The sequence below is a fragment of the Aspergillus udagawae genome (genome assembly GCF_001078395.1).
Source record: "Aspergillus udagawae IFM 46973 DNA, scaffold_3, whole genome shotgun sequence".
NCBI lineage: Eukaryota > Fungi > Ascomycota > Eurotiomycetes > Eurotiales > Aspergillaceae > Aspergillus > Aspergillus udagawae.
The window spans coordinates 2,467,734-2,490,079 of NW_025091266.1; the positions used below are offsets into that span (position 1 = coordinate 2,467,734).

General features: G+C 50.1%; 9 protein-coding genes across 9 annotated transcripts; 6 read left to right on the forward strand and 3 right to left on the reverse strand.

The window, feature by feature from the left end:
* Nucleotides 1-558: 558 nt before the first annotated feature.
* Nucleotides 559-1,291, reverse strand: Aud_004715 (GPI anchored serine-threonine rich family protein; the record flags this gene model as incomplete). The annotated part of the gene is made up of 5 exons (XM_043289652.1): nt 559-683; nt 745-860; nt 920-1,054; nt 1,110-1,188; nt 1,246-1,291. 5 exons carry the CDS (start codon nt 1,289-1,291, stop codon nt 559-561), a joined length of 501 nt encoding a protein of 166 aa, XP_043145587.1.
* Nucleotides 1,292-3,303: 2,012 nt separating this feature from the next.
* On the forward strand, nt 3,304-3,693 carry Aud_004716 (uncharacterized protein; the record flags this gene model as incomplete). The annotated part of the gene is made up of 1 exon (XM_043289653.1): nt 3,304-3,693. One exon carries the CDS (start codon nt 3,304-3,306, stop codon nt 3,691-3,693), a length of 390 nt encoding a protein of 129 aa, XP_043145588.1.
* Nucleotides 3,694-4,352: 659 nt separating this feature from the next.
* Aud_004717 (Smr domain protein) lies at nt 4,353-6,096 on the forward strand (the record flags this gene model as incomplete). Its single annotated transcript, XM_043289654.1, has 2 exons — nt 4,353-4,382; nt 4,456-6,096. The coding sequence occupies 2 exons, from the start codon at nt 4,353-4,355 to the stop codon at nt 6,094-6,096; spliced, it is 1,671 nt and encodes a 556-aa protein (XP_043145589.1).
* A 540-nt stretch (nt 6,097-6,636) lies between these two features.
* On the forward strand, nt 6,637-7,122 carry Aud_004718 (peptide-methionine (R)-S-oxide reductase; the record flags this gene model as incomplete). The annotated part of the gene is made up of 2 exons (XM_043289655.1): nt 6,637-6,691; nt 6,752-7,122. 2 exons carry the CDS (start codon nt 6,637-6,639, stop codon nt 7,120-7,122), a joined length of 426 nt encoding a protein of 141 aa, XP_043145590.1.
* A 374-nt stretch (nt 7,123-7,496) lies between these two features.
* Aud_004719 (stromal membrane-associated protein) lies at nt 7,497-9,516 on the forward strand (the record flags this gene model as incomplete). The annotated part of the gene is made up of 5 exons (XM_043289656.1): nt 7,497-7,605; nt 7,713-7,881; nt 7,941-7,985; nt 8,042-8,144; nt 8,200-9,516. 5 exons carry the CDS (start codon nt 7,497-7,499, stop codon nt 9,514-9,516), a joined length of 1,743 nt encoding a protein of 580 aa, XP_043145591.1.
* A 1,246-nt stretch (nt 9,517-10,762) lies between these two features.
* On the reverse strand, nt 10,763-12,150 carry Aud_004720 (putative integral membrane protein; the record flags this gene model as incomplete). The annotated part of the gene is made up of 6 exons (XM_043289657.1): nt 10,763-11,133; nt 11,202-11,269; nt 11,332-11,705; nt 11,761-11,828; nt 11,902-11,938; nt 11,998-12,150. 6 exons carry the CDS (start codon nt 12,148-12,150, stop codon nt 10,763-10,765), a joined length of 1,071 nt encoding a protein of 356 aa, XP_043145592.1.
* Nucleotides 12,151-16,249: 4,099 nt separating this feature from the next.
* Aud_004721 (uncharacterized protein) lies at nt 16,250-16,567 on the forward strand (the record flags this gene model as incomplete). Its single annotated transcript, XM_043289658.1, has 1 exon — nt 16,250-16,567. One exon carries the CDS (start codon nt 16,250-16,252, stop codon nt 16,565-16,567), a length of 318 nt encoding a protein of 105 aa, XP_043145593.1.
* Nucleotides 16,568-17,103: 536 nt separating this feature from the next.
* Nucleotides 17,104-19,450, reverse strand: Aud_004722 (putative chromatin remodeling complex subunit (Rsc9); the record flags this gene model as incomplete). Its single annotated transcript, XM_043289659.1, has 3 exons — nt 17,104-18,959; nt 19,029-19,358; nt 19,417-19,450. 3 exons carry the CDS (start codon nt 19,448-19,450, stop codon nt 17,104-17,106), a joined length of 2,220 nt encoding a protein of 739 aa, XP_043145594.1.
* A 1,467-nt stretch (nt 19,451-20,917) lies between these two features.
* Nucleotides 20,918-22,178, forward strand: Aud_004723 (uncharacterized protein; the record flags this gene model as incomplete). The annotated part of the gene is made up of 2 exons (XM_043289660.1): nt 20,918-21,010; nt 21,060-22,178. The coding sequence occupies 2 exons, from the start codon at nt 20,918-20,920 to the stop codon at nt 22,176-22,178; spliced, it is 1,212 nt and encodes a 403-aa protein (XP_043145595.1).
* Nucleotides 22,179-22,346: the final 168 nt, after the last annotated feature.

Genomic DNA, 22,346 nt, shown 5'->3' on the forward strand with positions numbered 1-22,346 from the left:
TCACTAGTATACCCATTTGTTTTTATTCAAGACAACTCGTTCCTGTATTGATTCGCACCACCTTCGAGTAGGTGGCGTTGGCTTCTTGTTTGGACGAAAGGATTTCATGTCCAAGAAGTTGACTTTGGCCTGAGTATGGATGTATGCTATCGAGGCCGCAGACAAAACAAGCAGGAGACCTTCCGAGAAGCCGAAAGCAAATCCAGGCTAACAGTGTGACGAGTGCATATGGAGATCCACTATGGGCTGAAGATGTGCATGCATACATCACTAGCCTGCTCTCCTTGCATGAGGATTGAAGTTTTCAATACCAACGTACACCACGAAGACCAGCGGTGAGCTCAAGACCAGGAAAGAAAGTTCGTTATCAATTATCAATTATTGTGCAGACAATGAAATGCATTAAAAAGCATGTTCTCATCCATCATATCAGTATCACCGTTCGTATCCGTCGCATATCATGCCCTGCAAAATATATATGTACCAAGAACATTCCCAAATGTCGTAGTATGACGTCAGTCTCAAAAACACCCTTACTTGCTCACTGAGAGTCCTATTTCACACGACTAGAGCGAAAAGACCCAGGATGAATGAGCCGACAGCGGCTGGGGCGATGAGAGATGCAGCAGCGTTAGTCGTGGCGGTAGCTGTAGCGGAAGCTGTCGCGGTGGCGGTTTGGCTCTCTGCGAGAGGAAAAAGATGTTAGCATGTATGATCCAGGTTATCTTGATTGAGAAATCTTACCGGTGGAAGTAGTCTTTGGCTCAGGCTTGACGTCTGTGACGTTGAACTGGGGAGACTGGGCCAGGATCCCCGTGTTCGTGGGTCCGGTGCTGACGAAGTTGATCTGGTAGCCGTTTCTTTTGGTTCAGAGTCAGCCTAGCCTATAGCTGGAAAGAATATGAGAACTTGGACGTACGCCTTGGGAATACCAGAGACACCGTCCACAGTGTACTTCTCATCGGAGGCTTTGACTTCCTTGGAAATGACTTTGTTGACGGGGGGCTGGGTGATCATGTTGACGAGGACGATGGAGAAATTCTGGGGGTCGGATCTGTTGCGATGTCTCAGTGATCGTCCTATAGAGGAGTTTATGCAGGAGGACTTACTGGACATATTGCCATTCGATATTGACAGACTTGCTCATGTCCACCTGGTCCAGGCTCTTGGGGGATGTGATGGTGAGGGCTTGGGTCACGTTAGTAGGGCCATCGCCTCGTGAAGAGGGATATATGGAAGACGTACCGGTAGCGGTAGCTGCGAGAGCTATGATTGAGGCGAAGAAACGCATTGTGATCGAAGTTTCGTCAATTCGAGCTGGTATATCCCAAAGGAATAGGTAATATACTGGTGGAAGGCAGGACCCTGTGAACTTGAATCTGTGAATTGTAATGGAAGTTATCTCAATGCCAGAGGACGACTGCCGTCTTTATAGATGCAAAGTCCAAGACCTTCCTTGACTGTCTCCTCCCGAATCGAAACGACGTTAAGCACATTTTGTTGTTTATTTGGATACGTCTGCGGTCGTGCGTCGACGCGAGGGATTCCATCTGATGTGTCTTTTCTCGTTTATAGCTCCAGCGACGAACTCATGACTCCGGCATTGCGTCTTTGATTAGTAGTATTGAAGATGTAGGTTTTACTGAGTCGATGGTGTTGCATATCGACTATGTGTCCGAAAAGACACGACTGAGCGGTGATTGAGCCCTCGTGCCCTGAATACATAGAGGATAAATGTTGTCCGTATGCAGCATCATGACAGGTCATGTCTTCAACCATTTGGTGTTTCTTCGGTGTAAGGAATAGCTGCTGGTCTATGACACGTTGCTGGGCTACACTTTTGGGCTTCAATTGCGGAGAGCAAGAGTCTCTATGCATTTTTATGCGATGAATTGTCTTTAAGATTACTTCTTGAGGCTATTGATCCCTTCTAGAGAGTGAAGGATGTTACTTCGCAAAGAAGGGCAATGAGTACTGATAGTTTCACCTCGGCGAAACTTTAGACCACCTAGTGCGTAAATCTCTCTACAGTCACTGGAAGTATGGTATTTTTCCAGAGACTAATGAATAGGCGACGGGCGAGTTTCCTGGTCACACAGGTTTCGTCTGCTCTCAGTCTTCCCTTTGTTCCGCTACTTGACTACACAAATAAAGCACAAGCTACGCTTGAGTTTAAAGCAACTGGAAAGTATTTACTGTTGCTAGCTTCGAATTGATCTGCGTGCCGTCGGTCAATGCCTTCAAGTTATTCAAATCCTGGGACTATGGGCTGCAGTCTTGGTGATGACGGGTCCACCGATGTGCAGTGCATATGAGCTATCAATTGCCAGCCGATATCACGGTGCAGACTAGACGCAGCTAGACGCACATCCATCCATCTGAGAATGCGATCGTCTGTCGCGAGGCAATAGACAACAAGAAGGGTACAGGCTACAGCTGAACACTTGTATGGAAGCCTTATGCCCAAGGTGGCGCAACGATATTGATGCTCTCCGGTAACCTTGGGGTCAGTCAACATCTAACAACACTCATCTCCTCTTCTTTGCAAGAAGCAAATTGGCTTGTCCGGGTTCCTTGTTGCAGCAGAACCTGTCGACGGTCATCCATGACGTTATCCAACATGCCCCTGCAACTACCTACCCCTTTACTAATGGAATGATAGCAACCAGGTCTGGCAGGCTGTGGTGATATCCTGAGCGCTGCAGGTCTATACAAAAAATCTCCATTTTGATGGATACTTACAGAAAAGATCACTGAAATGACGATCCCAGAATGCTGCATATGGAGATTCTAACCGTGACCAGCTAATCAGAAGGAAAATAGTGCTCTGCATCATCACAGTGTTACAATCACGATAATGTGGCTTAGTTGATTTCCCTGCTGCCTGAACTTCATATAGTACAGCATAGGTTATGCTGATCCTTTGGCTTGAGCTTCTGCGGCAACCATGCAAGAAGAATCACACAACTCCTTGCAATACCGGCTGTTTCCACACAAGCAGTAAATGGAGTCGCGGATATGAGCCTGGTATTATGCAATGATTACTTGTTCCATGCTGTTACTACTCAAGCTCGTCACATCTAGAGGATTTCATCAGCACCGGGCAGGGGGTACGTATTGTTCGAGGGCGTGAACGTCGAGGACTCTTGCGTCGAGGAGGCACCTGGGTGGTTTCAAAATAATACTATATAAAGGAGGCTAGAAGGCCTCCTTCGAGCCCAGTTTGAGAGCATCAACCATCACCCAGGCTTTCTTCTACTGCTTTCCTCCAAGGACCCATAAAATCTCTCGCACAAACTCACCATGAATCTGAAGACTGTTACCATCCTCCTCGGCCTATGCGAGATACTCCTCGCCGTCCCCATTCAAGGCTCCCTGAGAGATAAACGTCAGGGTTTCGGAGGCTTCAATTTCGGTGATCTGGCGAATACAGGTTCTTCCGGCACTACCACAGGCTCAAACACCAATCCGTTTGGGTCGTTGTCTGGCCTCATTCCGTCCACGAGCGGCTCAGGCTCCTCAACCGGCACTGGGAATATGATTTTCCCAGCTGGAACTTTGACCCCCGGCTCTCAAGCCGGCAATGACGAAACAAACCAAGGACTGTCTGGATCTGGCGACCTTTCCCAGGGCGGAGAGGGTGGTCAAGACGCCGATGAGGGTGACAGCCAAGAAGACGAGACTGTTGCTTGAATATGCTTCACACCTTTGAGCATTCATGACAGCAAAACCGAACACGTCATCCGAAGAGCAAGGATTTTTCATTTCTTTTGTCAATGTAGGCAGAGAACAAGGATGGGTCGGGCGGGCATTGACTTATTGCTGCCCGGGGCTTCTGTTGTTTGCTCCTTTCCGGTCATCTTTTGGCTTATATGAGCGTCAAGGATAACACTGCTATTGTTTCCGCCTAGGCTTCCCTTGCATCAGCATCAGCAATGTTGATCATGTTAGTCAAAATCTAAATGATTCGTTTTCTCGGAGGGAATTTCATAATTCTGTGGCCAAAGGAGAATGTAGAGATGGCCTGTTATGCTGCCCCAAAGTACCTCAGACGCTGGTCATTGTCTAAAGGGCCCTCAAGATCTTTGATCGTCTTTGGACGTTTGAACAATCTCCTAGGTAGTTTATCTATGAGGTCACGAAGCTGGCTGGCGGTTGGGATCGCAAACAGCCCATTATGTCATCTGTGATTGGTGCATCAACTTCCCCGCCCCGACGAATTTGTGGTTTCTCAGCACAAAGAGCCTAATCTTCCTGCTTAATGGTCAAAGGAAATTCTAAGATTCTCACTCTCCAAGTAATGATAAAGAGACTCCGAATACACTGTCGACATATAATCAGCGATTTTGAAGATGGGTGACACAGGCAATAGCCTGTTGAAAGTCAGTTCCTACACGTCTGGAGCCTGAGTGGACAGGAAGCTAATTGTTGGATTGTGCTGTTTCGAATGTTTAGGAGCTTGAAAAGGAATATTGTCCTCCTCTGGATTCAGCTTTGTTCACAGCTATCGTCTCCGACTATGACTTAGAAAACGCCGCACAGGTCCAGCAGCTCCGCGACACGCTGGACACCTTGAAATTATCAGCATGGGAACAGGAAGATCTACCCTTCGATCCATCCGGAACCAGCGGACTGAGTCCTGGCACTACCGGTGATGCAGATGGCATCCTGTCGGAGCGCAGTGGCTCGCAAAACGGCACTGCCCCGTCGCGCGAAACAGATCTCACCAGTCTCGCGTCCGACTTCTCCTCCGTTGGTCTGGATGACAGGCGCACGAGGAGTCAGGGCAGAAGCAGTTCTTTGCGCTACACGATCGGCTTGGACGGGTCGCTGTCGCTCTCTGGCGCCTCTGAGGACGACAAAGTTGGTTATCTGACAGATATGTTTCCCTCTGTGGATCGCTTTACCGTGCAGCATTCGCTTAGGAAGTCTGCCGGTGATATTGATCGCGCCATGGACATACTCTTGAACATTGCTTTCTTTGATGAGCAGCATGAAGATGAAGACGGAACTAAGCTTGCCATTCCAAAGGGCATCGATGGCTTTGGCGAGTGTTCCAACGGAGACACCGGGCGAAAGAAAAACCGCAAGCGCAAGGGGAAAAATAAGAATAACCCGGTCCAGGGGCTCTCTTCTCCGTCAGCCTCAGGATACATGCAGGATGAGAATCTTCCCCTGAACAAATGGGACGCTGGTCAGAAAGATATCGAGTTCATCTGTTCTAGGACTTTGCCTGTCCTGAAGAAGGAGGCTGTCACTTCTGCTTATCATGCTAACGGAGCCTCACTGCCACTGACGATTCGATCTCTTGCGATGGCACATGCGCCTGAGGAAAACCATATCAATGCGCACCCCGTACTGCTTGCACAAGTTGCAGAATTGACGCAAGAATTTCCGTCTGTTGCGCCAACACTACTGGGTGGGCTACTGAAAATCACTCGCGATTCAACATCTGCCGCGGGTGAGCTGGCAGTCGCCATGCTTACCCGTCCAGCGGCCAGTTCTGTGTCTAACTTGATCAAGATCACCGCTGCGCCTCCGCCATTGGACCTCGATGATGATGGAGCCCCCAAGAGGTCTTCTGTGGAGCCGCGAGTCCTTCGTCACGATACTGCTCGGGTTACCGCTGGCGACCACTTTGTGGCTAGTGCAGAGGCTTTCCACAAAGCCTCAGCAGCTTACCGTCGCGGAAAATCAGACAAATTAATGGGCGGAGCCGCTGCTTACTACTCCTCGGTGGGACGAGACCATCTTGAGCGGGCGAAGCGGGAGGCTGCCGCTGCGGCCGATGCTTTAGTCGACTCGCAGTCAACCTCCAATTCATTGGATTTGCACGGCGTCTCGGTCCAGGATGCCGTTCGCATCGCCAGTTCACGCGTCACCGAATGGTGGGACTCTCTTGGCGATGCGAAATACATGCGCGGCGGCGAGGCAGCGCGATCAGGCTTTCGCATCATCACCGGAGTCGGACGCCACAGTCACGATGGCACGTCTCGTCTGGGGCCGGCTGTTGGTAAACTGCTGGCCAGGGAAGGATGGAGAGTAGAAGTGGGTGAGGGTGTTTTGACGGTGACAGGTGTTGTTCGACGTCGTTGACATGTTACTCCATTTTCTGATCATGATCACGTTTAAGATACCCTACAGTTATTTCATCTGTTTGATCTACTCGATGTCCAAGGATTTAATGTCGGTGAATACCGCATCTAACGGATATAATTGTTTACCTGTTTCCAAAATATACCCATTTTCCTCTACATTTTCCGGCGGTGATTCTCCGCATGATGACGTAAACCGTAGAGGCAAATCGGAGATTCAGCAATGCATCGATAATCTGATACAAGCCTCGCTTCCACCCATACGTGGCTGAGGCTTCTACGGGTAAATCTAGGTAAGATTCTCGACCTGATCTTCTCACTAATCCAGAGGCCATAATTCTGGTCCATCCCGATGCGTCTCCAACGTCTCACTCGATTTCTCCGCATCCTCACCACCACACCTTTCATCACATCCGTCACTCCACGACCCATTACTAGAATACCTTTTCCATTTTCAAGAACCACAGCCCTCAAAGCTGCGCCCACCATTCCATTCCTAAGCTCGTTCTTCAGCTCAAGTGCCAAAGCTGAAGAGTCCAACATGTCCTATCCCGACCAGCGAAGTGAGGCGGAATGGCGGGCAGTCCTGTCTCCAGGTGAACCTCCCTCTACAATACACTATACACCAAAGAATAGTGATTTAATCTATTGAACAGAACAATTCCGCATCCTGCGGGAAAAAGGCACAGAGCCCGCTTACACAGGCGAATATGACTCCCAGTACCCCTCCAAGGGCGTCTTCACTTGCGCCGGCTGCAACGCCCCGCTCTACAAAGCCACGCATAAATTCAAGTCCGGGTGCGGCTGGCCTGCATACTTTGACTCCATCCCCGGGGCCGTGACCAGACATACGGATCGCTCGTTTGGGATGGAGCGGACGGAGATAGTGTGTAGTAACTGCGGGGGTCATCTGGGTCATGTCTTCAAGGGCGAGGGGTACCCTACGCCGACCGATGAGAGGCATTGCGTGAACAGTATTAGTTTGAAGTTTACCGAGGATGAGGAGGCAGTAAAGTCAAAGGCTTGAAGATTTGAGGTGCGAGAATAAGTAGCAATTTGATGATGATATTCTGCACGGCAAGGGACAGGGGTTGAGGAGTGGGGCACACAGTGGACAATAACATGCTTTTATAGAAAAGTCCTCAAGGCTCTATTCAACATAATAGACTTATAGTCTCGATGATTTGTATTATATTCGAATTTCTAAGTCTTCGTAGGCTCCGTCTTGCATGTCCGGCACGTGCAGCTCTCTGCATTGGGCATCCACAATTGGCTGCCTCAGGCCGCACAGGATCCGTATCCGCCACTTGGTGATTGTCCTCCGTTATTGAATTCCCCCAAATACAACAACCATTAGTTCCATCTCTTCCAGCCATCGAGAGGACCGCGCTACCAGCTGTCATGTCTCGACGTGCGACTCCTTCCCAGGCTGCCCAGAACCAGCAGATAATCAAGAACCTGCTGAAAATCGAGTGCAATAAGATATGTGCTGATTGCAAGCGCAACAAGCGTGAGTTGTGCCCGCCCCCGGACATCCTGGTCTTGTCGTATCAACTGCCAATCCGCGCCTTTCAAACTGTGTGTCTTGACCTTTTTGCTGACGATCTATTCTATCAGATCCGCGATGGGCCTCATGGAATTTGGGAATCTTCATATGTATCCGTTGCTCGGGCATCCATAGGGGGATGGGCACCCATATCAGCCGGGTGAAGTCTGTGGATCTCGATTCGTGGACCGATGAACAACTCCAGAGTGTGATCCGATGGGGCAATGCTAGAGCGAACAAGTATGTATCGAGCGGTCAATGCTCGGGGGTTGAATTGTACGCTGATCGTGTATTCGCAGATACTGGGAAGCCAAACTGGCGCCTGGTCACGTCCCCTCGGAAGCGTGAGTCGGCCCCGTCGTCACAACAGCATAACCAACACTAATGGGAACGTGGATAGTAAGATCGAGAACTTCATTCGCACCAAATATGAATCGAAGCGATGGGTTATGGATGGGCCAATGCCCGACCCGGCAACGTTGGATGTGGGTGACGACAACGTGGTAAGCTCTATCGGCGCATTTGTTGGATCTGCGGTTGAATTAACATTCTCTCAAGCCTCTTGCAGTCGTCCAGGAAAAGGCAAAGATCGAGCGTTCGTCCTCTCAACGAGTAGCAAATGCTAGCCAACCTCCGATCACACACCGGCCCCAAGCATCTATTGACTTCTTCGGTGATGACGAGCCAATTACTCCGCCGGTTCGCCCTAGCACCACAGATCCCACCCCGCGGATCGCTGCGCCCAGGCAACAGTCGCAATCACAGCCTGCCGCAAAGCCGGCTCGACCGGGTGATTCGTTGCTCGGACTCGATTTCTTCGGAAGCGCTCAGCCCGCTACCACCAACCGTCCAGCCAGCACCGCATCTACCCCTGGTGGCTCGGCCGGAATGTCTCGACCTGATCTGAAACAATCAATCCTGTCTCTTTATTCCAAGCCCCAGCCTCCCGCGCAACATGAGCGCCAGTCTTCGTTTGGGGATTTAGCATCTCCGGCTCCGCAATCGGCGTCTTCCAACTTGGGCGGTCTGACCGATGCCTTCAGCGGACTGAGCTTCCCTTCGACTACTTCTCCGCCGCCTTCCAAGCCGGCTGAAAAGCCCTCGCCTTTTGCCAATTTGACGAGCTTCGCCAGCACCAAATCCACTCCGGCGGCTCCCAAGGTCACGTCACCTACCACCTCCGCCAGCAGTGGCTTCGGTGGCGGTCTCTTTGACAGTCTTACCTCTCCGACTATCCCGCCTGCCAAGCCTCAACTGCAGTCCCGTGCCGATTCCATCTCCAATAGCCATGATTTGGGTTTCTCCAGCTTTGCCTCGGCTTCCTCGCCCAAGCCGAACCCTCCACGATCATCCTTCTCCAACGATCTCTTCGGACTCTCTTCACCCCCTGCTCCTGCAGCTCCTGCAGCTGCACCGCCTATGGCAGCGTCGCCTCAGCAGGAGCTGAAATCCGCTTTCAACCTGAGCAGCCCGGCTCCTGCTCCTGCTTCAGCCCCAGCTCCCAAACCGGTAACCTCGACATCCACAGCCTCTGTCGCGAGCATGATCCCCAACGTGGACCCGTGGGGTGGTAACGAATGGAGCACTCCCGAACCCGCTGCCCCTGCCCCATCCACCTCAACCATGATGAAGGTCCCGGACACACTGACAGCCAACGACATTGGCGCCGGCTGGGGAGCCCCGGCCGCCCCCGCCGCAAGCTCGAAACCCGCGCCCACCGTAACCGCTGACGAAGACTTTGGCGGTTGGGCCAGTGCCGCACCTGTCCCGACTACAACCACAACAACCACGACCACGACGACCTCGAGCGCTCCCCCTAAACCGGCTGGCGGGTTTGGCGGAGCTGATGATCTATTCTCTAATGTTTGGCAATAGTTCCATTACTTCTTGTGTTGTTAATTCTTCAATTGCATATAGTGCTCACGGTGTCAACTTAGACTTAGGCGCCAGATCAATGTGAATTTATTTTTGTTACTCTTAATTCCTCGACCAGACTTGGCTGGTTCCTATTGGCATCGACGAAAGTACTCCTCTGTCTTTGACACAATGATCTTATCGAACCACATGTGGGAAAGTGATGGCCTGAAAGTCAACGCTGAAACGACTGCTGCCAAGGCTTTTTTAATGTCTATATTTCCGCTTGTGCGATCGTAAAGAGGACTTTCCTCCCACGGATCCCTCTTTGACTGAAATTCCAGTGAAGATGTGCCTTTGTACAATGCTGGGACTAGTATAATTAAAGAGACGGAAACCTCGCTGAGGCCAGTCCCAGTCTAAATCAGCCTTGCGCTTTCTCGTTTTGGCAGCAACGCCGTTAATAGTCAACCCATGTATGTTCTCGTGGTTCGTTTCGATCTTCTGACTAACAACTTGCTGCACTTCGTTGACACCGTCTTCGATGGATTTGCGTTCCTTTCCTCACCTTTCAGACTCGGAACTCTGGGCAAAACTGTCTGAAGCTCCTTAACCCTGTCGGCGAGCCCGCGTCCAATTTCATCTAGTTTTTTCGTCGACGCGTACGGATTATATATTGTCCTCGAACGCGCATGGAAATGGCAACGAGCAGTGGGAAGACTGGACCGTCTCAACGATCGCTTTGATCCCGCTCTGAACATTCGCAGAGCATATACTAGAGGAGGGCAATCAGCGAGCTGACTGTATTGCTTATGCTAGATATCCTTACTACGCTTGCCCTGTTCTGATCTATGATCTGCTCCTTTGCGTGATCAGCCAATTCGTTGTAACTCGTGAGTCGCGACTGTCTTATTTAAAAGAGTTGGCGAAGAACAGGCAAAATTCAGGTATGTGCATATCTCTTATAGCTCAACCTCGCTCAAAATGCATTCACAATCATAACTTATCCTATCCTTACCACCTTATATCTCCCTCCAGGTAGTAAGGATATCGAGCTAGCAATACGGTCCGCTCGCTAATTGCCCTACTTTGGTATATGAGCTACTAGCAGAATAGCATGTAAATGACTGCAAGGCAGATTCGCCAAGCAACATGGATATTGAATTAGTATTAATAAATCATTAACATCATCACTTAGTCCAGACCTCTTGACAAGATCCAGAAATCATACACGGCAGAGAAGAACCCCGTCCAAGAGCAACAATCTTTATAATAGCTGCCGCACACTCGAGGCATCATTCGATATGGATTCCTGTGACACGATGGTGGTCACTTTGATCTTGTTCGAAGTGCCTTCCTCGAAACCGCTTGCCTTGTCGTCGCCGCCGCCCTCCGGGCCGTGGCTGACCGACTGCAAGTGGAAATTAGGCTGGCGGCCGGCGACAGAAGCATGGAAGTTGGAGAACTGGGTGACGCGGCTGCGTTGGGTCCTGGTGCGGGTGTTGCTCCTGGTCTTGTAGCTGGAGAGGAAGCGGGGGAGGAGCTTGGAGATGAAGGCGCGGATGCCGGGGAGGCAGGCGCAGATGATGGCGACGTTGCATTCGATGGCGGACCACATGGCGGCGCCTGGGTTATCATCTAGGAGTTGGGAGTTAGTTTTTTGCTTCTCCGGTAGACGGGGTTATGTCGACGTGGTGAAAACGCACAAGTTGGGTCGGACGAGTCGGAAATGACCATGAGACTCTTCAGTCGGAGAATGCTGGTTATCAAGACACTTTGATTCGTGGACAGTCAGCAACCCGAGTATGGAGGCCTAGCGGATGAACGAAAACTCACAATGAGCCCAGAGCGAAGACGGTCATAAGGGCGTATCTTTGTCGTTTGGGGAGTTGCAGGTTCTTGAGCACTGGCATGGGGAATACCAAGATCAGGATATCCGTGAAAATGTGGATTGCCGAGTTGGAGAACCAAAGGGCTTTCTCGTTAAGACAATACCCAGGCTTGTCAGGATACCAAAACTTGGACACGGGTACGCAGGTGACCCAGGCACTGATGAATGTCCATGATCCGTAGGAGGCCAAAAACCCAATCAAGCACCAACAGGCGAAACGCATGCGCGGTGTCGAGAAAACTCGTTTGTATTGTAGCAGAATCGAGGCTTTGGTAGTAAGCAGGCTCGCTTGATACAAGGGTATCGTTGCCCAGAAACACTGAGGGTACACATCAGCCCGACATCAAGACGATAAAGCAATAAACATTTCCCACCTTCATTTGTTTGACAAGAATGTCTGGCGGGATCTTCCCATAGTGCTCTCCCATTAGATACTTGACCTCTAATTGTCCACTGTAAGCACCAAACGCAGGCAAGCACAGCCGTCCCTGGCTTCAGAAAGGGCATATGCATACCTCCAATAAACAGACCGAAAAAAGCCCAACTGAAGGCCTGCGAGGTTTAGCCGACAAATCCGACCATGGCTATGGAACTTCTGCGAAAAGGCTTACCAGAGCCACAATAATAGTCCAATCGTCGGCGCCCATCTGCTTCACAAGGAATGTTCGTGTATAAATCCGGATAAACGTGAAAACAGTGGCTAAGGTGGTAAATGCAATGCTAACAGAGAGGGCCTCCCGGCCGCGGGCTGTGCCGAATGTCATTTTCTTTTTGTGCACTGGGGCCCCAGGAAGAACGAAACGCGAAAGAATGGAAGATATCGAGCAGATAGAGATTGTAGTGCAGGTAGCAGGAGTAAGGATCGTAAGGTAATAATAGTAATGAGTGACTTCCAGAACAACCTAGTAGTGGTGCTCAGTAGTGGGGAGAGGCTCCAATATCAGTTGTTCTCCATGCGGTGCACATTGCGAAGGAGTCAAACTCAGATTAGAAGGATTGAACGTCAATGTAAGAGAGCACTTCAGAGGACGCCAGCTTCATATTATCAAAAAATGTCAGAACCCAACTGAGAACAGAAACATGGATCATCTAAAACCTGATATCGCTAGGCTCCAGAAAAAAGCGGAGAGAGTCGAGTAGTACATCCTTCGGGCTCCAACCAGAAATCTTATCATGAATGATGGCCAAGTTTGGATTGCACTATGGACGCTCAGACCTCAGGATACAATTCCTTATTCCTGGTGGTTCAGGATCATCCTATTGGGGTCCATTGGCTGGCGGCTTAAGGTTCATGTACAGTTAGTTAAGCGATAGCCTAACAGTAGTTATTGTCTAATAAAGTAATAGTATCGGAGGTAATGTGGAGCGCTGGAGCTGATGTCTGTTGAGAGTTTATGCCAGTGACCAGACGCCTCAGGAAATCAGAACAGAGTCTAACCTCCACGTGAAGAAATTGGAATAAGGATCGGCAAAATGTCGTTCAGTCATTGGTTCTTGGAAGAGTCAATAGTTGTACTCGGCGTTTTAGGGCTTCCACTGTATCCGGAACATCCTTCAAGACAGCCGCGGCTCTCAGGAGACTGACAAAGTGACATCTAGAGAATATTTAGTAGTTCGTTCGATGGTTCTAACAACTGGCCAAGAAGGACAATATCACAGCCCAGACTCGTCATTTCCGAATTGGGGATTACGTAGGCCCAATAAGGAATAATGCCTCCAGATCAGAATTGATGCTGGTGAAATGCTTGGGCTGTTCCTTGCCTCTTTTGGTTGAAGGGGTTGCCAGGACTCCCACGAGGGTAGAAATATGGTTCAGGACGGTACGTACGCCCACGGATCGTAGGCGGAATGTCTCCGTATGTTCCAAGCACCATCTTTATCAGACTCAGACTCAGTGCGGTAGCCATTTCCGAATAAAGACATTGTTGTAACACCGGGACTCCCGGGAGTTTATGACAATCATTCGACTTTGACTTTTGTGAAGTCTGATGCTTCCATGGCTTGCCTCGAAAAACAGATCCAGGAGACACCCGCTCCCGTTGTAGGAAAACGGACCCAAATGTCCAGGTACAAAATGTCAGTGACAGTGACAATTGACAACTGGTGGGTTTGGCCTGTTGGTGAACCATGGCTCAGTCGGCATGACACTCACTCAGTCTGGCCCGCCAATCGTCGAGTTTCTGAGTGGTATTCTTCATGCCAGACCCGCCCGTCAACAAAAAAACGAACGTCTGGAACAAGACAGATAGATGCCCGATTCGTGATGAGCAGCACATACTCTCCCTCTATCTCGTCGACCTTCAAGATCTTCTTCAGTTGCTAGTTCATCCTCGGGTCAAAGGCTCGGCGCAATATTTACATTCGTCTGGGGCACAAGTTCCCACGAGGGTAACCTGTCCCGGCGCAATGGCTTGAACTTGTGCGCGATCATGTCGATCATATGCACGACTTGCCTAGTATCTCCATTCCTAGGTTAGCGCTATAGACCACCGTCGTCATCATGCTATTCCGTATAGCCAAGCTTGTTGCTCATGCGAGGGGGTAATCGAGACCCAAGCTCCTGGGATTCAATGGTTCAATCACGAGGAGACTGCAGTGTATTCGAATTGTCGATAGTGCCACTTGGACTTTCAGAATGGCGAATTTTCTGCCGCCAACTGCAATCAATGGCGTGAGAACGACTTACTAGCCTGGATCCACCCATCCACCATCGAGTCCGGGCGTTATTAGTCTTGACTTTTTCAGTCTTTAGGCTATAACTCGGACGTGATTAACGCAAAAAGGAAAAGGCCCGGCATTGACGCCTTGACGCCTCCATGGCGGGACCACGACTCTGTCCACGTTTTGATTTGCACTGTAGACGCACTGTTGACCAGAAGAGATACTACGTAAGAGAATGGCGTTGATCTTGTAGGATAAGCCTGAAAAGTGGCACCTATTAAATGACTGGCGTCGACTTCGAAGAGAACACTAGCAGAGAAGCACAAGAGAGATCCTCCTACACAGCTCTGTATGAATGAATGGAGAATAAGGGGCACCACAGTCTCGGCAGGTCGAGTCACAAGCTGCTTACCGTTCAGAACACAGGTTCGGATTCTTTTGGGCAGGCGACAAGAATACCTCTGCCGTCAGGAGCACTCTCTGCTTCAAAGACTGTTGAATAATTCATATCCTTGTCGTTCTGATTATTGTTGAATCCTGAATGAGCATCGCATCGTGGAAAAGGGGTCAAACAACATGACAACAGTTTAGGTTACATCGGCGAATTTAGTCGGCCCTCATGGAATCGCGCAGTGCTCATGTACTCCGTACTGTGATCGACATATCTCCTAATGCTGTCCGGACATGACACGATGTTCATACCTCAGGAGTATGTCAAAAGTACGGAGTATGCGGAAGGAATCGAAGGAGTCAGCCAACGAAGCTTAGCGAGTAGTGAGTGCCTCAGGCAGGATGATATGTAGGTTCTCGCCAAATATCTGGTGCCTCAGATAGTAACCCAGATAATCCATAGCGCTTCTGAGGCCTCAGTGGCCATTACTACAATGAGGATTCATCAATAGCATGGTGCGGGGTGTCTTTACTGAGCAGATGTGATGGTCGCAATTGATAAGCACAGTTAAGGAATCGACCTGATTGAGAGTAGCGATCATCACAGACGGGATCATTCCAAAGCAGGACCGTCTCCATCTTGATTCAGCTCGTCCAAACACAGGGTCCGTTTGGGTTGCGAATCCTGCCATCGCCCCAAGAACAAGTGTGATAAGCGTGTCCCTGCTCCAACTGCTGCCGCTTCGGCGTTACATGCGATATCACAACGTCGGTCTGGGCTGCGAACATGCAAGCATTCGCCTGAAATTGAGACTGAACATAAACTGACGAGGCGAGTATCTCAACTATATCGACTGGAAACATGATCATGGTGTCGTCGCAAGAGTATCCTGGTCTGCTTCTGTCTCCTCCAACTCTGTAGCACTCGATCGGGTAAACCTGCGCAAGTCCAGGTTTCCCCTGCAGATCACTCGAAGATCAATACCGCTGTCGAGGATGCCAACAATGCAGTGCCATTGAGGCCTCTTTCGTTCTCTGCAAGTCCCTTTTTGGCTAAGGTTGTGACCCAGGTAGGTTGATCACGTCGACAACTTGGCGTACTCAAAATGAGGTATAGACACTAATAGGGTCTTGGGCCAGTCATCTGAACAATGTCCGATGTCTTTCAACTGAGAGTGGCGGCAATCGCCAGTCGTTGCTGTACTCGATAATCAGAAGATTACTTCGCATTTTCAATTGCCTGGCCAGGACCGGCTCATGGGCGCAGGGTCTACCCGGCAGACTCTGGTTCGTTTATATTTCCAGCGGATAGGTCAAAGGCCCTCCCCCGTCCTTCGCTGAGCGCCTTTCTGCTGGGGAACAAGCCCTATCTTGACTCTATATCGGAGCATCCGAAGCGCCTTTCTTCCCCTCTATTATGCTGCTGCCTCCGCGCTAAATGAGCAAGAATGCATGCGGATCTTAGCAGTCAAAACGGAACCGCTCGTTGCGAGGCTCCGCGCGGAGTTGGAGACAGGTCTGGCAAAGGTCAGCTACTTCATGACCAATGACCTGACTGCCATGCAAGCTTTTGTCCTTTTCTTGGTAGGGTCTAGCGGAAATCATAGCTGACCGAAACCCTCTGCTAATTCGGAGATCGATGGCGACCTCGAGACCAGATTTGATGGCTATGGACTCTTCTGGTTTGGCTGTTCACATTGACTAAGCACTGTCACTTCATTTGCCTCAACCTTCGTTCCCAATTCGCCCACCTGGAAGAGAAATACGAAGCGTTTATGGCATGGCATTGGCTTTCTCGGCATAAAAACCGCCATGGAGCGTGCCTCTGAGCCGATTATGCAAGCAAGTTGGTTTGATTCGCATTCACTTGCCAATGCATTGAACTTGGACTATCGGATCACGGAATCTGAAGACTTTACCAAACTCACAGTCAATCCCAAGGACGTCCACGAAAAAATTCATCCTCGACGTCCAACAACCAGCGACCAAACTCCTCTGAAACTCCTGACAGATGAATCCCTTGCCCTAGTCTTAGATCACACATGTTCACTCAGTACGAACTCCTCCTTCCCCAAGACAGTTGCCGGAATCAGCCCGTGGCCCAATGCTAGGGTTTCAATGGAACAGTGATCGAATATTGGAGAGTATCCGTGAGGCACCATGGTTGCCCTACGAAGACTTCATCGGAGATCTATATGACACCATTGATTTCTCGCTGATACACAGCCGCAACGACTTCAAGGGATGGAAATGATAAGAGCTCTTCCGCTCACATAAACCTTTAGGCAAATTAGAATCTTTTTGTTTCAGGCTGCGATCTACCTATAGTACATCGTTAAAGGAACCCGTGCATCACCCAACAGATTCCAGCCCCGAAACCCAGACGCCATGTTTTTCAGATTGCTGGTTCTTTCCTAACCCTCACCAAAGTTGAAGACCGAACGGTACGGTTTTGGAGGTGAGGAGTTCCTCATGAAGTTGAGAGAATGAAAATGAACGAAAAGATTATCGAAAGATATCATGCGAAAGAAAAAAGGGTATTATTGTACATCAATAGCCATGCAGAAGAATAAGGACGAGGACTAGCGAGTTTGAAAATCGAAATGGACAGCCGTCATTGAGGGGGAGGATCATCCAATATTCATTTCGTTTCTCTCGTCCAGAGTTCAGTAATAATCCTCTTTCTCTATTACCATGATCAACTCGGTAAGTTCCTTACGCAATGAGCGGTTACGGTCCCATGCTTCGACGATCTTCGGACGATGGCTGAGGAACACGGCTTTCTTCCACGAAAGCCCGTTGTACTGTGGTGCAATACCCGTCGGTAGGTTTCGGGCAAGGTTGCGCAATACTAGCGCAGCCTTGTAGGCCACTCCGAACGGCTCGCCCCGCTCATTGACTGGAGTGTCTAGGTAGTACCACTTGCGGACGATGCGCTCTTGGAGCACCGCCCGTTTGGATGTCGGTGGCTCCGCATCCGGGGCACGTTCCTCGGGCAAATGTGCGGAGACGTGCCCGGCGACCATTGCAGTATTGGCACTGGGACCAGACGACCGGAATTTCGTGCAGTTGTCCCAAAGGCAGGTATGAACGGGCGATTCAGCCTTCTCCAGGTTGTAGTGTCCCGGCGTTTCAGTAGGCTTGAGATTCATGTGTTCCGTAAAGACATGATGGCGAAGTTCTGCGGGCGACTTGAAAGCGCGCTGGCACGTCTTGCTTGGTTTCGAGTTGTCCGCCCACTTGCAGTAAATGTAGGGAAAGCCCTCGAAGGTATAGGCGGTCTCCAACGGCCGAATGCCTTTGATGATGAATTTTGTCGCTGCACCAGGACCATTGATGACTTGAGCCTGCGCGTTCGTGAAAGTGGTACTGACATTTTTGATAAATTCAGCCGCAGGGAGAACACCACCACCAGGAAGACGAGGGTCTGCAAATCTGCTCTGATACGCCTGCCACAATGCAATTTGGGTGATCTCACACTCGAGGTCCTCAACAAAGCAGCATCGGAGCCAACGCGAGCTCCGCTCAGGCTCCGAAAGCTCCATCAGCTCTTTTATGAGCTCAGGCGGTACCCGAGGGATATCCGACGGCGGGGGGGCCACCTTTTCTTCTTGCAACACAGTTTCCTTCTTGCTTGGTCGGCCTTCGTGTGTTAACAATGCGACCATCCGGGGGACGAAGACGGTAGGCAAGTTGAAGACCTCAATCATACTCTCAACGTTCTCGGATGAAAGTGTATACTGGTACCAAAAGTCCAGTGCACCACTGAGAATATCTTTGTCCAAGTCGAGAAGAGTGTGAAAGTAGAGCTGCTGCAATGTCTCCTTTGGTATCCGTTCCATTGCCCGGTTCGCCTCTGGCTCGTCTAATTCAGTGGAGAAATGGGTGAGAGCCCATAGTGCGCGGACCACGTGAGCGCGATCAGGCGACTCAAGACAATTGAGAAGTGAGATCCAAAGTGGATCCTCCGGATCGGTCTTCATAAACTTGGTGACCTCCTCTGCAATGTCCAGAGCATCGTTCTTGATCTCATTGAGACGAGGCTGATTGGGCATGTTGATCAAAATGACAAGGAAGTCTCGGAGCAAGCCCTTGGCGTACCGTGACACATAGTAAGCATTCTCTTTCAAAAGCACCATGTTTCGCAGGACTAAGGTCGCCTCTTTAACATTGCGGAGAAGGTGGTTGAATTCGTACGTCTCGAGGGTGTCTTCCGGCAACGTAACTGGTATTTGTTTGATCTTGTCCAATAGATCTCGTGTGCCGTGTAGTGAGTTCAGCACATTGGCGCGATCACTGGGTTGCTGATTATCATACTGAAGCTCCCACTTCACTCCGGTTGTGACAAGGGAAATATCCAGGGCCTTTGCCATGAGGTTCTCCGCAAGCAAAGGGAAACCTTCAAACTTGAATTTATCCCATCGTTGGTTCGAAATCTGAACAAGGTGATATAATGCAAAATCCACCTCATCGGGGATTCCTGATTGTAGACCGTAGTGGGCTCTTTTATAAATATGATCGGCTGCATGGCCGGGTCAGTAATAGGTCTCGACAAGCAGGCGGTAGCAATTTGACGGCAAAAATCACGTACATTTGGGTACCTCGAGATATTTGAGCGGAAAGTAAGGATCATAGAAATCTGGTTGCTTAGCCACCTTCCCTCGATCGTGCAGGGTCGCAAAAAGGCCAGGTCTGTTCCCGGGCGTTGCTACCTCACGCGTGGACATTGGAATTTGTCTTTGGTCCCTCCCTTCCCAATTCTCGGGCATTCCTTGAGGAATATTCGACCCCATTGACGCGGTGGAATGTGTATGTGCTCCGGTTGGCTGCGGCGACAGGTGCGCATTTGAGTGCGAGCGTCGAACGGGTGCAGTGTCTGGGATGAAAGGTTGGTTGACTTTTGGAGCTTGCCGCAAGCCTTCTTTAAATCAGTCAGCAATCTAGGTCGGAAATCATTTTGAAAAGGATGATAGACTTGCCTCGTAAGGACGAGCGCGGTGTATTGTTGGACATTGTGAGTAACTCGGTTAATATCCTGATCCCAATGCTTCCTGGAAACGCTCTCTTCGCTACCGGGACGAACTGAGCCGCGTTGGCTGGACTTGACCGCGCCGATGTAGCTCCAGAATATGTCCACTATAACGTGCTGAGACCAGTTTCGCTTCGTTGGAAGAGAAGTCCTGTTTGAGACGCGCCGGCGTAGAATTTGCTGAGGGCGTCGGGTTACTCGTCCAGGCGTGTTTCGAAAGGAGAGGAGATGAGGCAGGGTGAACGGAGTGATACAGATACAGGCTGACGGCTTTTACCAGCAAGGTGAATGTTTGCGAAGCTTGTTTGATTGTCACCCCGCGAAGGGAGATCGGCCGCGATTTAGAGCTATCGGAAGCCAACCGATGAATGCGACTACAGTTGTGAAAGCAACGAAGCTTCGAGAGGACAGATCTGAGGTAAGGAATGCGATTTTCTTTCTGCAGTAGAGAAATTAAGTCGCGACAAGGGCAGGCCTAAATCAAGCGTCAATGACCTGGTTGTGCTCCTTCAGGCTGTGTGGAGGAAGTTGATCCTGCGATCCTCGTTCCTGGCATCCCAGGCAAAAAGTCCGCCCATCTGCTTTGGCCTCAGGCGCGTGTCCGGATTATATGTTGTTCCGTCCGTGAATGTCATGCATGTTTGTTATGTTTGGATGTGCAAGACTTGGTGCCTCAGGCATGAGCCACTCTTTATACAGCTTTTCGAACGTCGTCTTCAATATCGATAGGAACTTCACTGCGACTATCAGCAGATATGCTACGACCACTTTGATACTGGGCTTGATCATACCGGAGCTCTTTTGTATTGTAACGTTTGATGACATCATGGAATGTTCCCACCGAGACCAAGGTATAAAAAATGTCAGAACTGGATAGGAGGACTCAAGCATATATCATAGAAAGAATCAACAAATGAGGTCAATTTTGGTATGACTGCCTGAGGCCGTCCGGTTGCTGAGCCTTGATTATGCCATACCATCCTCAGTGCATTCTGCTATTCTTTTATCATTGGACTTCTGATACCATTCAGCTGCTACTCCATATAGTTAGACCGGATTAAATTACCCTTCTACACCTGTGACTAGAGACGAAGGAACTTCCTAATGTATCATTTATCTCAGAGAGTCCATGAGTCTACTCAGCTGGCTCGGTTGTCCCTCGCAAAGTTCTCTCATACCACGACCAGCATTCATCATAACGGTCCATTGAACTGGAGTCATGTTTTCAGCAATGGAGACATTGTATGTTCTTTCCTTAAGGGTTCAGGAGGGATATCCTCAGCTCAGAGCCCAATCTTTCTGAGAGTGTATCAGGACCAGACTATCATGGTATTGTCCCACGGCCTTGGAGTCCCTTGAGAGGTTACCACTAATTAACCCGTACAATGACTTGACTATTGCAGGAAGAAGTTGATCTTGGACACTTCATCCAAGAAACTTCTAGTCATCACATGTCAGGACAAAGCGTCCATCCCAGGGCTATCTTCGCCGTGGTCGTCAAGTTGCCTTGTCTCGCAGTGAAATATCCAACAGGCAACGGATTCGTAAGTAACACACACCTCACTGTACGAGCCTTCATCTCACGCAGTCAAGATCCGCCGGTTTCAGCTAAAGTTCTCTTCGGACCGCGAGTTCTACACAGCTCTGGCAATTCTGAGCGATATCAGGTGTCCATTCTCGGAGTCGAATGTGGGATCATCACAGCTCGCTCGAAGACCAACATCCTCACAATGGCATTCACGCTCAGTACCGTCTAACCTAGGCATTAGAGAACCCTTCGCCTCCAGCGCGAGCGCAGCCCTGTTCCCAGTACTACCATCCGCTTCTGCATTAGGAAGTACATCTAGCATCACTGCCGGTAGCGCTGCGACCCAATCCACACACTCACAACAAGCTCTTGCTAACACAAGTCCTCTGACAGCGTCTTCGCTACCTCCATCTTCATCTGGTACAGCTCAGGCAACGGCTCCAGGCACAAGTGTAACAGGATCAACCAACAGCTACACCGAACTGGAAACAAGACAGCCCCAAGCAATCAGACAACCACACACCGGGGAAGAGACTAGGCCCCACGCTCCAAGCGCTCCACCCAAGCCGTCCACCACAGCAGCTTGCCATGATATCCCGACACTGAGCCAACTCCTCCCGCCAAAAAGAGAGTTACCCTTCTCAAAACCGCCAGCGAAGAGGTCCCGCACAACAGCAAAGGAATCCTCCATCACGTCCCAGTCTCGAACACTCAGCGCAGGAGATCAAGTCCCTACAACCACAGAAAACGGTGCAGCACCAGCACCACCACCCTCGAGTCAAGCGCCGGGGACGAAAAAGCCCACTTCAAGGAGAAAAGCAGCAACACCTGGTGCTCTGAAACGTTCAACCACTTCAATCCCACCGCTGACCCTGGGCGAGGAGCCACCTACTCAAGCCATCCAGTTTATAAGCTCCCTCGCCCAGCCCGCCACCATACCTGGACCTCAGCAAGTGCATATACACGAGCAGCAACCCACGTCGGAAAGCTGTAATAATACAGGTCACCGGCACGAACAACAAGACCCTGCCCCGGCAGACCTCTCGTCGTATCTTTCTGCGCCTACACAAGAGCGCACGGCACGCCTGGAGAACTGGATCTGTCAAAATCTGGACAACGATGGGTTTATTAAACTTTGTCAGGATGTAGAGGGTATATGGGGGCGGATTGCATTTGGGAATTGATGTCAGATTCTCTTCGTTTCCGTTCGTAATCGACTCCAGCTACTCCACGTTATATACTTATTCTTACACGCAGTGGCCACAGACTGAAGACAAGGTTGTTGAGTGACATGTGAATAATCGGACGGGTGTCACTCTATCAGAGATACATTTGTTATACTGTTATCGTGG